Genomic DNA, 15,442 nt, shown 5'->3' with positions numbered 1-15,442 from the left:
TGGGGCGTGCTTGAGTTGTCTCTCATCAGGAGTCAGGGATGCTTAGAATCATGGCCCTGAGAGCCAAAGGAACCTTGGCTGTGACCCACCACGAGGCCTAGGAAGGGACAGCTCTGGCTTGTCTGTGCTGGGCCTCGTGCTGGGCACGGGATGTCTGTTACCTGCCGTGTGGGTGTCTCGAGCCCTGTGAGGTGGGGTGGCAGGAGCTCATTTTACAGATAGACAAACTGAGGCTGAGAGAGATCAAGGAACTCATTGAGGCGCCACACCCGGTTCTTTCTGGCTTCAGCACCAAATTCTGTTTTTTATCCATCTGGTTAATTGACTTGCCTGAAGGTCACATGATTACCAGTGGCAAAGTAGGGGTTTTAACTTATGACTTAATGTTACTCTGTGTGTTTTGTACCCTGTGGTTTAACGCTTGTACATATTTTTCCACCAGAAGGGACCCTCTGTTTTACAACTGTCCTTTTGCACTGAAGACGTCTTAGTTACACATGTGTTCACTAAGTAAGCTCATGCACCAGGGAACATTCTGGGTGCTGGGCGTACAAAGATGAGTGGCATGTCCCCGTGCCCACAGAGCTCACGCAGAAGAGAGGATGTGAGTAACAGTGGAACTAGGCGCACGTGGACAGTGTCCCTAGCCCAGGGGCAGCAGGGTGGACGCTTGTGCTGCGGGATGATACAGCATGGTCAGGCTGGACGGCGAGGGCGTGGGCACCTGGGTGTGGAGGGCATCCCTGGGTCTTACCGGTGGCCTCTCCCTTCCTCACACCTGGCCACTGCCCTGGGCTTGGTGAAAGCAGAGCTGGGACTTGACGATGGGTTGGATGTCTAGAGACAGCAAACTCAAGATCCACTGGGAGAACAGAACGGTGATGCCATTTCCTGAGACAGAGCAGGTTTTCCGAGTTGTGCACCTGACCAGTTCGATCCAGTCTAGGAGAGGGTGTCAAGTCAGCAGTTGGGAAGATAAGTGTGGGGCTCGGGAGGAAAGCCTCAGGAGGGCTTTGAGCCTGAGAAATGCATGAGAGTTGATTTTTAAAGCCATGGGGTGGATAGAGTCACCCGGGAATGGATGTCCGCAGTGGCAGGACGGAGCCCTGGGCTGTGCCAACACTTACTGATCAGTAAGGGGCCCTGGAAAAGGCAAAAGGCGTGCTGGTGAGCTAGGAGGAAACGAGGGGCGGGGGGGCTGACAGCAAAGGGATGGCTCTCCCATGGCAGTGCTGGGGAGGGGAGAGCGAGGTGGGAGAGGGGTGGGGATGCCGTCTTGAGGGAGTGGATCCCGGGAGGTGAGCCAGCCGGCACAGACAAGGCTTTGGAGTGCGTCTGTGAAGGCAGGTGCAAGAGGGTGTGGAGGCAGAGGGTAGACCGACTGGAGGGGTGTTTGAGCGTGTGAGCACAGGGCTGAGGAGTCCGCAGCAGCAGGACATGGTGTATCAGGATATGAACACTGGCAGACGGGGGCCCGGGTGCTGAGGAAGCAGCCTCCAGCAGGTGGGAAGACGACCACACGGGTCCTAGGACATTCAGCTTCATGCGGCTGTTTTCTTCTGTCACTGGGTGCTGAGTATGTGGCTGTTTATGCCAGTTTTGCCCCCTTTTGTGCCAATTTTGTTTAAAAATCATAAGTTCTCCCCAAAGTCCTATTAAAAGTATAAAAGACTATAATTTTCCAGTTATAGAACTATTCCCTGGTTGCGTTTTTACAGTATGATGAAAATTCCTTGTTCCTGGTGCCCTGAAGAAAGCTGGCTAAGCCCTGGCAGTGAACTAGTGCGCAGCTGTCTGGAGGTCTGCCCGCTTCCGGCTGGCGTTGAGTCCTTCCCAGCCTTTGCCAGTGGCGATCCCGGTGCGGTGCTTTGCTGCCACCTAGTGGCGGTCTTTCTGGGACGTTTTGGGGGGTCTGAGAACTTAAGACTGGGATAAATTTTAATTCAGAACACATTGCTGTTCTTAGTGGGTTTTTCTTTTTCTTTTTTTTTTTTTAACGTTTTATTTGTTTTTGAGAGAGAAAGAGTGAGCGTGCGGGAGCAGAGGAGGGGCAGAGAGAGGGAGACCCAGAATCCGAAGCAGGCTCCAGGTTCCAAGCTGTCAGCACAGAGCCCGACACGGGGCTTGAACCCACAAACCGTGAAATCGTGACCTGAGCCGAAGTCGGACGTTTAACCAACTGAGCCCCCCCGACGCCCCAGTGGTCTTTTCTTTAAACAAGGGACCAAAATAATAACTCCCTGTCTGCTCACCAAGTACCACTGAAACATGAATTACATACAGGCGTCTCAGTAAGGTTTTGTCTGTTTTGAATAGAATGAATCCAGTTTTAGTATTTATTTAATAGAAACATTTTTGCTGTAATTAAAGATTTTATACTGATTTTTCTTTTATTTATTTATTTATTTTTTTTTTTTTGCAAAAGCAAAGGGCTTTATTACGGGTTTAGGTTCACCGGGGCCTAAACTCGGGCTCACAGACTTTACAGGCGTGGTGGATCCATGCTGAGAGCTGATTTTTCTTTTAAATGGTGGCACCAGGAGAGCTGACGATCTTTCTAGAACATAGAACCAACCCTGGGTCCTGCACAAACCACTGCGAGTCCCATCAGGCTCCTCCATAATCATTGGTGTTACCTCCTCACCCAGCTTAGAGGGGTGTCTGCCAGCCTTGCGCTAACAGCTGATTTTGTCCCCACACTGGGGGTCCGGAGAGGCGTTAACATTCTTAAGCACATTGTTAATGTACCCCCTTCCGGTGAGGCTTGGGGAGTGAGTGATCGAGGAGAGAAGACACCTTGAGCTGAGTGAACGGTGGTGAGCACGCAGCTGCCCCTTGAACAGCATGGATTTGAACCGGGCAGCTCCACCTCTGCGCAGTTTTCCCGACAGATACAGGTCAGGTTGTAAACATGTTTTCTTTTCCTTATGGTTTTCTCCATATTCCCTTTTCTCTGGCCTCGTTTATTTTAAGAATATAATCTGTAATAGATGTCTCCTAAAAATATGTACTCTTTGTTTTAGCAACTTTGCTTTGTTAAGCAACTCTTTGTTTTCATTAAGGCTTCTGGTCAGCAACAGGCTGCTGGCGGTTGAGTCTTCGGAGAGTCTGAGGTTCTGTGTGGGTTTTCCACCGCTCGGGGCTTGGTGCCTCAGCCCCGGCATTGTTCAAGGCTAAACTGCACTTTAGATAACCTTGAAAAATAACTACACCCACTCTGCCATTCTCCCCTCATGGCCAGAGTCACTTGTGAAGGGCTCCCTGTTTGCCAGCAGCTTCTGTTTGTTTTGAGAATTGGCCAGATTCTGCACAGCATAATGTTACTTTTGTGTCAGGGTGATTTTTCCCTTAGATGGATATGACAGGAAAGGGGCTGGGCAAATGGATTTAAGTTGCCATTTCATTGGTAATGTAAATAAAAAGATGTTCGTGTTCATGTTTAGTTTCTGTGCGGGCCACCTTATAAAGAACCCATCAGCCTGCAGGCCTGGAGCTTTTTGCTGGTTGTTGTCTGGATTAATGTATTTGTCATGAGAATCGTCTTCATTCCCACCCACTCCAGCACTGCATGGAGCCTCGCCTGGGGGAAGGTGGGGGCATGTGTTTTTATTTATTTTTTATGTTTTTGTTTGTTTATTTTTGAGAGAGAACGTGCACAAGTCGGGGAGGGACAGTGAGAGAGAGAGAAAGACAAAGAATCTGAAGTAGGCTTCATGCTGTCAGTACAAAGCCCGACTTCGGGCTCAAACCCACCAGTTACAAGATTATGACCTGAGTGACGTTGGATGCTCACCCAGCTGCGCCCCCGGGTGCCCTGGGGTGTGTGTTACTCAAAGGCTAGAGGGTCTCTTTCTCTCCTGGAGAGCTTGCATTTCCAGCATCATGTGTAGGAGGAAATGAGAGTTGGAAAGGCAGGTCCCAGGGGCATGAAACTGCTTCCCAGGCAGAGCAGCTCCATTAAGTTTGGGGGAGCTGACAAATCCGCGTGGTTGACATGAATTTATTTTACATTCATTCTTGTAAAGTAAATTGATTCGATCTGCAACCCTAAGGATTTTCTTGACAGGTTGGTAAAACTAAAAAGTCAAGTTGCAGCCTCCAGTTCATTGGCTATGGCCTTGTGGAGATTTCTTAACCTCCCGGAGCCTCTGTTTCACCGCCAGGAAGTGTTTCAAATTGCAGGAATTATTCAGGGCAGCAGGTGTAGACACTCTTAGCACAGTGCTTGGCACGCTGCTCGGAAGTTCCGGTGGCAGTGATTATTAATTTCAGCATTATCTTTCACATAAAAACCATCGAGACTGGGAGTGAAAGCCCTTGGGTGTGACAGTGGGCCTCGGATTTACATTGCAGCGTGCAGTTAAAGGTTAGAAAACGTTTGTCGTGGAGTATTGTGTTCTAAGGGTTTATTCTGGGAAGAATTGAATCGATTTGCTCTCTTTCCTAACAGTTATAAGAAGTGCATTCTATTCTTCAGTTGGTCACCTCCCTCAGGAGTCATTCCTTGACTCAGGCATAATGACAATCAAAAACTATTGGCTTGCTTGCTTTCTAAATTTTGTTAAGCATTTACATAAAGCTTTAATTTGGAATTAAGTCAGAGCAATAAATATTTACTCATTGTGATAAGGAAAATATGGAAGATTTTAAATGTGTATTCCCCAAAACATACAGTCCTAAATTAAAGTCCTGAAAGAGGGGCCCCTGCCTGGGTGGCTCAGTCAGTTTAAGTATCTGATTTCTGCTCAGGTCATGATCTCGAAGTTTCTGAGTTCGAGCCCTGTGTCGGGCTCTGTGCTGACAGCTCAGAGCCTGGATCCTGCCTCGGATTCTGTGTGTGTCTCTGTCTCCCCCTTCCCTTGGTCATACTCTGTCTCTCTCTGTCTCTTCTCTTTCAAAAATAAGTAAACATTAAAAAAATTTTTTTAATAATAAAGTCCTAAAAGAGAGGCAGAGTAACACAGGGCAGTCTGGCAAGGATACCCAGAGGGCCCAGCTTTTCGGTGGATGTGCCTCAGACGGCGTCTGGTGTGAGTTTGTTTGTTTTCCTGCCAGAGCTGCCATCCTTTCAATAGGTTTAGTAACTTTGTGAATTTTTCTGGAGGGGCCGGAATGTTCTTTCTCGGAGTGGTCTCGGGGCCACACAGGGCGCTAGGGAAGCTGGCGGAGACTGGGCTGGCACTCAGCATGCTTTTCTCCCTCCTCTCCCGCCCGGTTTCCTTCTCTCCCTCTCCGTTGCTCACCAGTGCCATGGCCATAGCCCTCATGACATAATGTCCTCTGATCGTGTGTGTCCTGGAATCTGCAAAGGCAGCGGAGATGGCACTGTTTATTTTACTCTGCATATCACTTGTTACCTGGAAGTTTCTGTACCTCTGCACTTTGTTTGGATTGTGCATCACTGAAAACTTACCTAATTTTTACTGGTTTGTTTTACGTGTTCACCTAAACTAATAGTTTATTTAAAGATAAACTAACAGGTAGAATGATTCTAAAAGAGAGTAGTGTTTTCTATAGTATTTGGGTGGAATTACTTTTTGTAACTTGGAGCTTGCTCTTTATTAAGGTCAGACCTAATAAATAGTCGTAAATAACCTTAATAGTTAAATTGGCGAAGGCTCATGTTTGGTCGCCAGTGTGTCGCCTCATCCCCTTTGGAAACTGACCTGGACTGCCTTTTGCAGGGGGACCTAAAAGCTTACCTGCGCAACGAGCAAGAGCACATGAGGGGGGACTCGCAGACCATGCTGCTGCAGCGGATGGCCTGCGAGATCGCAGCGGGCCTGGCCGCCATGCACAAGCTGCACTTCCTGCACAGGTGGGTCTGGCCGGCGGCGCCCTGCTCCCACCCACCGTGCCATCTGCGCCAGCGTCGAGGCCCGGTGCTTTGTCCGGGACATCCCGGGTCAGAGCGAGCAGAACGAGCATAGGGCTGGGCTTCGGTCAAACCAGTACCAGGGAGCGGCATGTCCGCATACAGCCTGAGGTCTGGAACCCATTTCCAGAATGTCAGAGGACGTAAAAGGTTGCAAGTTAGGGGCAGAGCTGGGGGCAGACAGTGTCAGTCTCCCTGCTGACCTCCCTCTGGGCTCCCCTGTCACGTCAGCTTCGGGCTGTGGTTCTGATTGTGAGGTTTCAGGCCAGGTCCCACTGCCTGTCCCTGGGAGGGGAAGGGCAGGGCTGCTAGGCCACCATCATCTGTTTGTAGAGGGTCACAGCAGGGGTGCCAGTGCTCTGCAGGCCTGCCCCCCCACCTCAACCTCCCCACTGGGTTGAGGTGGGGGTGGGGGGGTGGAGGGGTGGGGGGGGTGGGAGCCACGGAGCGGTCAGTGTAACGTATCTGTGTGGAAGCCTTTCTGGTCCTACTTGAATAGCTGCAGCTCTTTGGAGCACACTCTATTTAGCTCAGACCATTGATGTAATGTTTGTGATTAGTTTCTTGTAACAAAGGGCTTTGCATCCTATCCAAGATGATGGGTCTGTGAACCCACAAGACGATTGCTGCTTATTCTTCTCTAGGCTTCTGAGCTCTGATTTCTGTTCAAAATCTGCTTGAGGGGCACCTGAGTGACTCAGTTGAATGAGTGTCCAACTCTTTTTTTTTTTTTTAACTTTTAAAAAATGTTTACTTATTTTTGAGAGACAGCATGAGCAGGGAAGAGGCAAAGAGAGAGGGAGACACAGAATCGGGAGCAGGCTCCAGGCTCTAAGCTGTCAGCACAGCATCCCATGCCGGGATAGAACTCAAGAATCACAAGATCATGACTTCAGCCAAAATCAGACACTTAACCGACTGAGCCACCCAGGCGTCCCTAGCATCCATCTCTTGATTTCGGCTCAGGTCATGATATCATGGTTTGTGAGTTCGAGCCCCGGTTGGGCTCCATGCTCATAGTGTAGAGCCTTGGCATTCTCTCTTCCTCTCTGTCTCTGCCCTTCCCTTGCTCTCTCTCAAAATAAATAAACTTTAAATATATAAAATAAAGTGTTGAAAATTATTTCTCAGGTTTCCAGGGAAATCAGTTTCTCTGTAGTTGACTTTAATTAAATAATTTAACACTAAACAATCCAAAACCCTGAAAAGGAACACCTGTGTGTTTTGACTTTAAGGGCTATGAGGTATTCTATTTTTTAAAAGGTAGATTGCACAGGAACGTATTTATAGTATGGTACCATTTTTAAAATAAGAAAACACCTGCTTGTGCTTGTAGAGGTGTGTGTGCATGTGTGTGAGAACAGGCATGGAAAAGTACCCTGTCAGACTCTCAACATTACTTCAGGGTAGAAAGAAAGAAAATTATCAATATTTTTCTCTACATCTGTATCTTATTTGGCATGCATAGTGAGCAAATCATTCTGATAAAGGGCTTTATAAAAGACCCCAGAGATTATGGGTTTCTTGAATCCCAAGGCAGATTCCCTTACATGAAACTTCAAAATGTAAATAATCTGTTTGCTTCATAACAGAGAAATCTTATATTTCATCTCTTTAATCTCTTATAACAGGTTCATATCGAGCAAATTTGCATTGTTAATCTTGTGTAAGTCACAGCAGATTAGTCTCTCAGAGGTGGTTTAGGAATGTTTAGATCTTGGAAGGCGGAGCGTTTAAGAGAGAGTCAGGTCAGACTCCGCAGCACCAAGGTTCAGAGGCAGCTAGAAATTGCATTTAAAGTCCAAGTCTGTTCCTACCACTGTGTTTTAAAAATTGGCAACGACATCAGAATAAATGTTCTTTTCCCATGAGTTTTTTTTTTAATGTTTGTTTATTTTGAGAGAGAACACGTGCACACACGAGAAGGGGAAGGGCAAAGAGAAGAAGAGAGAATCCTGAGCGGGCTCCACGCTCAGCATGGAGCTCACCTTGGGCTTCCTCTCATGGCTGTGAGATCGTGGCCTGAGCTGAAATCCAGAGTCAGATGCTTAACCGACTGAGCCACCTGGGCACCCCTTCCTGTGAGTTGTTGTAGGTTAAAGTCCTACTTGATTTACACTTTTGTGAACTGTAGAACAAATAAAGGTGACAAATTAAATTACATTTGTGTTTGGATGTTATCCAGGCACAAAAACTCAAGGTAAAGAATATTCTTTAAAGTATTCGCAACTCTCTCTGTCTTTTTTAGGTAGCCATAGTTTATGTAAGATTCTCATTTGGGGCAAAATTTGTGCTTTAAGGTTTTTTTTTATGGTAGCAAACTCTATAGTGTATTTTTACATTGGAATTCAGAATATTGGGGATCCTTGGGTGGCTCAGTTGGTTAAGTGGAATTCAGATTATTTATTGGCTAACTCAAAGTCAAGTTTCTGTGTTGGTTGGAAATAGACTAGCCCATGTGTCCAACTAAAAGCTCTTGGCTATGTTTGGAAACTGATCTAGGAAAGCACCCGCTGATTGTTTAAGAGGAGACTTATGCCTGGGTCTTCCGTAGCTTGCGTCTCCAAAGCTTACACGTGACATGGTGAAGGCCATGTCAACAGCAGAAGCTGCCATCGGGTTACATTCCACACCATTCTGCCGCTCTGGCCGAGAGCCTGGGACTTCCCGTCCCCTGCCTGTCAGGCTTCCTGAGCTGCTCCAGTGAGATGCCACAGGTCACTGCGATGAGCTCAGTGCACAGAGGTTCTAGCGAGTAATGTGGGCCTCGTGATGGCTCAGGGAGCTGCAGACCTGTATGACCGTGGCCTTGAGGAATGGAGTACCTGGGTTACCATTGTTCATGAGCCTCTTTAGGATTTTCCTGGTTTATTTTTATTTTTTAAAGTTTATTTATTTAGAGAGAAAGAGTGTGTGAGGGGCAGAGTGAGAGAGAGTGAGAATCCCGAGCAGGGATGGTGCTGATGGTGCAGATAGCCGTATGGGGTTCAGCCTCATGAACCATCAGACCACGACCTGAGCCGAAACCAAGAATCAGCCGCTTAACTGACGGAGCTGCCTAGGCGCCCCAGGGTTTTCCTGGTTTCACTGTTAAGGTTCCTTTCTGCTGAGAAACACCGAGCGAGGTTCTTTGGCTCTCAGAGTGTGAGCACCCAGTGTTGCAGGAGCGTGGTAGATGAACACTAGTGTCAGGTTCCATTTTACATTATTTTTTCTTAAATGGTACTGTGGGTGTCCACCCTGGTGAAGATTAGAAAGTTTCGTTACTAGTCGGCTTGTGCTGCATGCCTAGCATGAGTGTGTCTTCCAGTTGGTGCAGTATTGTGGGGTGTCGTTCATTTGTGTGCCTGTAAAATCTTCAGGTCTTTTTTTTTTATAATAGTTTCTTGTCAAATTGGTTTCCATATAACATCAGTGCTTCTCCCCACAAGTGCCCCCCACCACGACCATCACCCCTCCTCCCCCTTCAGTCCTCAGTTCGTTCTCAGTATTCAGTAGTCTCTCATGATTTGTGTCCCTCTCTCTCCCCAACTCTCTTTCCCCCTTCCCCTCCCTATGCTTCAGATCTTTTTAAATTCCTTCTAATGTTCTGTATTTTAAAGATTGGTCTTTAAGGAAGAAAAATTTTTGTATGGCAATAAATATGATTGCTGTAGTTCTTTTGATTATTTTACTTTTGAAGACTTAATTGCCTTTATTACATGATTCGTAAATTGGGCGGCACCCCATCTAGCAAGTCGAGGAGGACTCCTCCTAACTGATCATTTCATGTCAAAGCCACAGTGGTGTTAAAGGAAAAGAAGATGCTATGATTCTGCCGTCACTTGGCTTTCGTGACGCAGATCTAAGGATTTTCCTTAGCAGACCACGGAATGTGGCTTGAGCTAAAAGCGTGCTGGCACTTGACCAGTGTATGTGAGATGAAAGAATGAGGGCCCAGACGGGGCCTCACCTGTTCTAGCCTCGTCTTCTTCTCTCGTAAGATTTTGGTCATAGAGCAGAGCTGGGGCTCAAAATCAGATCTGGGGGCTCTGGAGCCCACACGCTGAGCCCATACGCTACCCTAAACAATCACTCGGCGTCCTTTTTTACTGGTGGCGTGATACCATATATTGAGAAAAAGCAAGATACTAGTTTCTTTAAAAACCAAAATCAATAAGAGAATTTATTGCTGCTTGCTTATAGATAGATATACTAAAGTGTACCTGGAATTGAGGGCAGAAAACCCATCTTATTTTTACCAGTGACACAGGATTGTTTATTATAATTCATTATAAATTATTTGGGAATACATATGTGAGAATGACAGGACTTCATGGAGTCCTACTGAGGGATGTAAAATATGCAAGCAGATGGAGAGATGTACCCCTATTTCATGGTGGAAAGCCAGCACAAAGATGCCAGTTAACTCAAAATTGAGAAGTAAACTTCATAAATAATTTCAGTAAGAATCCTCACAGGATTTTTTTTGGGGGGGGGGGAGTAAAATTATCTTTAGCTTCATATGGAAAAATAAATGAAGAGCCAGTAAAGTATGAAAAAGAGGTGACTTGTTGGGGCAGAAAGGGAGGCTTGCTTTATGAGGTATCAGAACTCCAAAAGTAAGCCACTGAGATAAAGAGCAGGACAGTTTTGATGGAGAAACAGATGCATGGACAGCAGCCAGTAATGTCTGGCAGAAGTGATGTTCCTGTCAGTGGGGAAAAGATGGCTTCCCTGTCACATGTGGGCATAGTTCATTCCCCATCCGGGAAAGTACTGGACCTCTGCTCCACCCCCTATATAAAAATAAAGACATAAGAAATGAAGGTGATTCAGGCAAAGTTCCAGAAGGCTGTATGTAAGTGTTACCCAGGGGTGAGCAAGGCCTCCTGACTAGGAAAGCCTTCCTCTCCTGAGGTACGAAGCCCAGGAGTTGTAAAGTAAAGGGTGGACATGACACCAGAGGCTGACTGTTCTGTGCAGTGAAATATTTTGCGTGGCAACAGACACTGCATCCAAGTCTGCAGACAACATACTTGTGAAGATTTAGCTCCCATTGCAAGCAGCGGTCAAAGGGCGGACGTTCACAATCCACAGCGGGTCCCTCAACTGGCAAGAGAACATTGACCCCTAGACAGACGTGCAGAGGCAGGGACGGGCCAGCCGATGTGAGGATGATCACGTTGAGTAGTTAGGGACGTGCAGGTTCAAATCACAGCACCTCACAACTAAAGGAGCCTTTGGTCTGTTGCTGGTAGGAATGTGGGGGCATTTCTGTCCCGAATTTCATGTAAATCATTACAAATTTTTGAACAGCTTTTGGGGCAGGAGCTGTATAATTAAAAAGGCGCATTCCCTGTACCCCATGCTGGACTCACTTCCGTAGAACATAGAAGCACTGGAACTTAGGGATGCGTTGGAATGATCTGTCACTTGCTGTCTAAAGGGGCAGCAAAACAAAACAACAACACAACAAAGCAGACTTCACTGGGGGGCCGAGAACCCATTTCAGTCCATTCGGCACTGTGGCCGTGCTGCACGGCTGCCGTAGAGAAAGATGGATTTCCACGTTGTGTGATGTCGTTGAGTAGAAAATGAAGGTGTACAGAGGCAGGCATAATGTCGTATAAAGCAAACATCCTTTATCCCCCCCATCCGTATTTTCTTGTGTGTACGTGATGTGTGTGGAAAAAGTACAGAAAGATGATAGCTACCAGTGTGTTGTTACATGTTAGTGGAGGGTGGAGCGTGGAGCTGGGGGAGGAACATTTTTTAACGTTTAGTTTTAAGAGAGAGCAGGAGTGGAAGTGCAGCAGAGAGAGCGGGAGACACAGAATCTGAAGCGGGCTCCAGGCTTGCCTGGCACAGGGCGCGAACTCGCGAGCTGTGAGACCATGACCTGAGCTGAAGTCAGACACAGCCAGCTGAGCCACTCAGGTGCCCCCCAAAAAATATTTTTTTAGTTAAAAAAAAGGCTGTGCTTGAGGAAGCCTCAGAAAAAGCCCAACATTCCTGTAACCCAGTTAATGCAAAATGTAGGTTTGCAGAGAGGATTAGGGAGGACAGAGCTCAAGGCTTGGACCTGCCGCGCCAGGGGAGGGACTCAGGCTGCAGGCGGCGCATGTGCGAGCAGCAGAGGGAAAATGTCTTTGGTTGGAGGGCCGCTTTGCCTTGGGACCCTAGGTCTCCGTTTAAAATCATCGATGATAAATAAAGTATTGAATGTTCCCTTCTTCCAGATGATCCTAGGCCTTCCGGGAAAGTCAGTGTCCTGGGACCCATGGCGTCGTGCTAGCTGTGTTCTTAAGCCAGCTGGTTGGTTGGTCACATGTTAAAACGTGCACACCTGAAACACGCGGCCTTCTCTGACCCTGATCTGATGTGGCCTTTTAGCCCCAGCCTGGATCCTGGGGGCTGTGTGTTGGGTGGTTCCGGCCCCACCGCAGGCCTACGGCAGTTTCGCTCCCCGTCCTCATGATTCCCCCGCACGCCGAGCGTGGTGCGGTCGTGCCCTGGAGGGCGGCTCATGGGCAGCTCGGCCTCGTCCTGCTCTGCTAATCTTTAGGACGGGCCAGAGGATCTCTTGCCTTAATGCCAGAGTCACCTTCTTAGCGACTTCGAGGGGCGTCACCACGACGCTGAGGGAAGTCACTCCACTCTGACCGTCTTGCCGGCTCTGCAGAGTGCCCTCTGTCAGCCCCTCATTCTCTTCCAGGGCACTGCAGCTCAGGAGGTGGGCACAGACAAGACTCTGGGGCCCTTGCTTGCTCTCCCTGCTTACTCCCTCTTCTTGTACCCTGCCCTATAATTCAGACTCTTTGGCAGCCTCTGTTTCCATCATCCAAGGAGGCTATTGCTCTCTGGGCTCCATACCTGGGCCCTGGTGTGTGAAGGACCCTGAGCAGGAAGCTGGAGCACATGCAGAGCTCACCTCTGGTATCTTGTTTCTCTCCAGCATCAGGGCTGTCCACTGTGCAGTACCTGAAAACCGCTTCTTTATGTATTTTGTCCAGTCTTGTCATTGTTTCCAGTGAGATGAGCCCTAACCAGGGGTGGAGACCCACAGAAGCCTGATTGTCCACCCCAGTGCCAGCTGGGGCCCAGCCCCAGGGAGAACAGAGAACTGAAGGCTTGGTCCCCATATTATCACCAGCCCTCAAAGCCCAGGCCACCAGTGGTGGACAGCATCCCGGCCATACCCAGAATTTCACAGTGCAGGTGTTCTCTGCACACACAAAGCCCGGCAGGTGCCTGGTATGCAGTGGGCGCTCACTAAATGCAGTGCAGTCCAGCTATCAAGGACTGACATGACAGGAGAAAAGTGGTCAAGACCGTTTCCTTTGGGCCATATCACAACCCACTTGCTTTCCTCCTGTGCTTGTCCCTTTCTGAGCCACATCCTGTCTTCAAGTGATGCAGGCCAGTTTCTTCAGAACCCACGTAATGATGATTTTAACACTTTCACGGCTGCCAAAGGCAGAGTGGTGTGGTGAGCAAAACAACAATTTGGGGCTCAAGTTGTTAACTTTGTCTCATCAGAAGATAAGCCACGTTCCTTAATCCTTCCAAACCTGTCTCTTCTATGAACTGGGGATAATCTTTAACCTGAAGTGCTTTGTTAAGATGACTTAAGATAATGTGCACCATGCCCTAGAAGAATATTCAGTACAGAGTTTCAGTAATTTTGCTTCCCATCTGTTACTTTTTTTTTATCAGGAATTGGAAGGGAAAACAAAAAAGGAATTGGGCTTCCTCAGGAAAGCCCAGGTGACCTAAATAGAGGTGTGGATAATTTTGAAAGTGGCTCCAGCCTCACTGAGCTGTTTCTAGCTGCGTAGTCCTTCTGGAGACGGGTTAGCACGAGCTCTAGTGTGAGCTGAGAGCAGGCAGTGGTGCTTGCTGGTGAATCGGGGTGGGGAGCTCCTCCGATCTGTGGATTCCCACTTCCCGTGTCCGCCTGCTCCACTCACACAGCTGAGTACTGGGCCCTCACCCATAGTGGAGGCGACGGCCGTGGGGACTGAGCCCAGAGCCTGTCAGGGCCGGATCGTCTGGCAACCTCACCACTAGACCTGTTTTTCAGCTTGAAGGAGAATATACTGGGTATGTTTGTATTTCCTGACCCAAAGCAGCCATTGACGTCAAGAGTTACCTGTGTTGTTAAGTTACACCTTTGTGTTTTTCTGGTCTTTTGCTTTGTATACTGTTGGGCTTCAGAGAATATTTTTACCAGTTTTGAGTCAAATTATAAACCTTTCATATATAGCCTTATTTTATCTGTGCAGAAGCCTGTGAGTTAGCCCTGACAGTGCCTCCCTGTTTGTTCCCAGGGAAACCGAGGCTCTGATGTGTTAGGTGACTTGTCCCAGGTCACCTCTGTCAGCGCTTTTCCCCCGTGCCATGTATGGCACAGGGATGTGTGGGGCGGAGACAGGGGGCAGGTGTGGAAGCTCTCTGGCCGCACCCCCATTTTTGTCCTCATTACTTCGGTTTTCTGGAGATGAGGAGCATGTCCTGGAGGACACCGGCTGGACCATATTAGTTTCAGGGTGTCTTTTACAGTGACAGATGCAGCCTTTTGCCCCTGTAACTTTTCATCTTTTCCGAACCCTCACATCTGATGTGTGTAAAGACCTGCACACGCAGGTGTAAGGCGAGAAGACACGGAGCAGGCCTGGGGTGCTCAGATGGCCTGCAGAGAGGGTGCCAAGGGCTCTGAAGGTGCCCCCGCCAGCGTCAGCAGCTGAGCCTGCCCACGGGCAGCGCATGCAGGGCCCTGGTGGAACGAGGCACCCCGCTTGTAATTCAGGCCTCAGGATAGGGGCGTGGGAAAGGTTAGGAATGTTCTGTTTGTGGAGACTGGAAATGCCCATCAGTGGTGCTCGATACCAGACCTCTATTGGCAGAACCCTACATTCCAAAAAAAGAGACCAATTTTCTTCTTAAGATTGGAACTTTTGGGGTGCCGGGGTGGTTCAGTCCGTTGGATGCCCAACTTCGGCTCAGGCCATGATCTCATGATTTTTGTGAGTTCAAGCCCCACATCAGGCTCTCTGCTGTCAGCTCAGAGCCTACTTCAGACCCTCTGTCTCCCTCTGTCACTGCCTGTCCCTCCTTCCCTCTCTCTCCTCTCTCCTTCAAAAATAAATGAACGTTAAGAAAAAAAAAGATGGGAAGTTTCTCGGAGCACCTGGGTGACTCAGTCAGTTAAACGTCCAACTCTTGATTTTGGTTCAGGTCACAGTCTCACGGTTCATGGGATCAAGCCCTCATCAGACTCTGTGCTGACAGTACAGAGCCTGCTTGGGATTCCCTTTCCCCTCTCTGCCCCTCACCCATGTGCAGCTCTCTCTCCTTCAAAATAAACATTAAAAAAAAAAAAGAAGATTGGGAGTGTCTGTGTTGCTCCCAGACACCAAAGCCTAAAAGCTGCGGAACGGAGGCTGTGAACACGACCCTTAGCAGACACAGCATGGAGAGGAGTTGAACCTACCGGCTGGAAAGTCTCGGTCGGCACCTGTTGGTCGAGGACTAGCTGTGCGCACAGAACAGTGCTCCGCTTGCTGGCCTGGCGCGTTGTCACTG

General features: G+C 48.3%; 1 protein-coding gene across 3 annotated transcripts in view; it reads left to right on the top strand.

Moving 5' to 3' along the window:
* The window catches only part of LMTK2 (lemur tyrosine kinase 2), a 77,518-nt gene that overhangs the window by 40,740 nt on the left and 21,336 nt on the right, over positions 1-15,442 (top strand). For all 3 annotated transcript variants that reach the window (XM_029949938.1, XM_029949937.1, XM_029949935.1), the window contains exon 7: positions 5,685-5,818. In XM_029949938.1, coding sequence (XP_029805798.1) covers positions 5,685-5,818 — 134 coding nt within the window. The remainder of the gene's footprint in view (positions 1-5,684; positions 5,819-15,442) is intronic.

The sequence above is a fragment of the Suricata suricatta genome, chromosome 8 (genome assembly GCF_006229205.1).
Source record: "Suricata suricatta isolate VVHF042 chromosome 8, meerkat_22Aug2017_6uvM2_HiC, whole genome shotgun sequence".
In the NCBI taxonomy this organism is placed as follows: domain Eukaryota; kingdom Metazoa; phylum Chordata; class Mammalia; order Carnivora; family Herpestidae; genus Suricata; species Suricata suricatta.
Note: the sequence above shows the minus strand (reverse complement) of the source record. Positions and strands in the feature narration are given on the sequence as shown.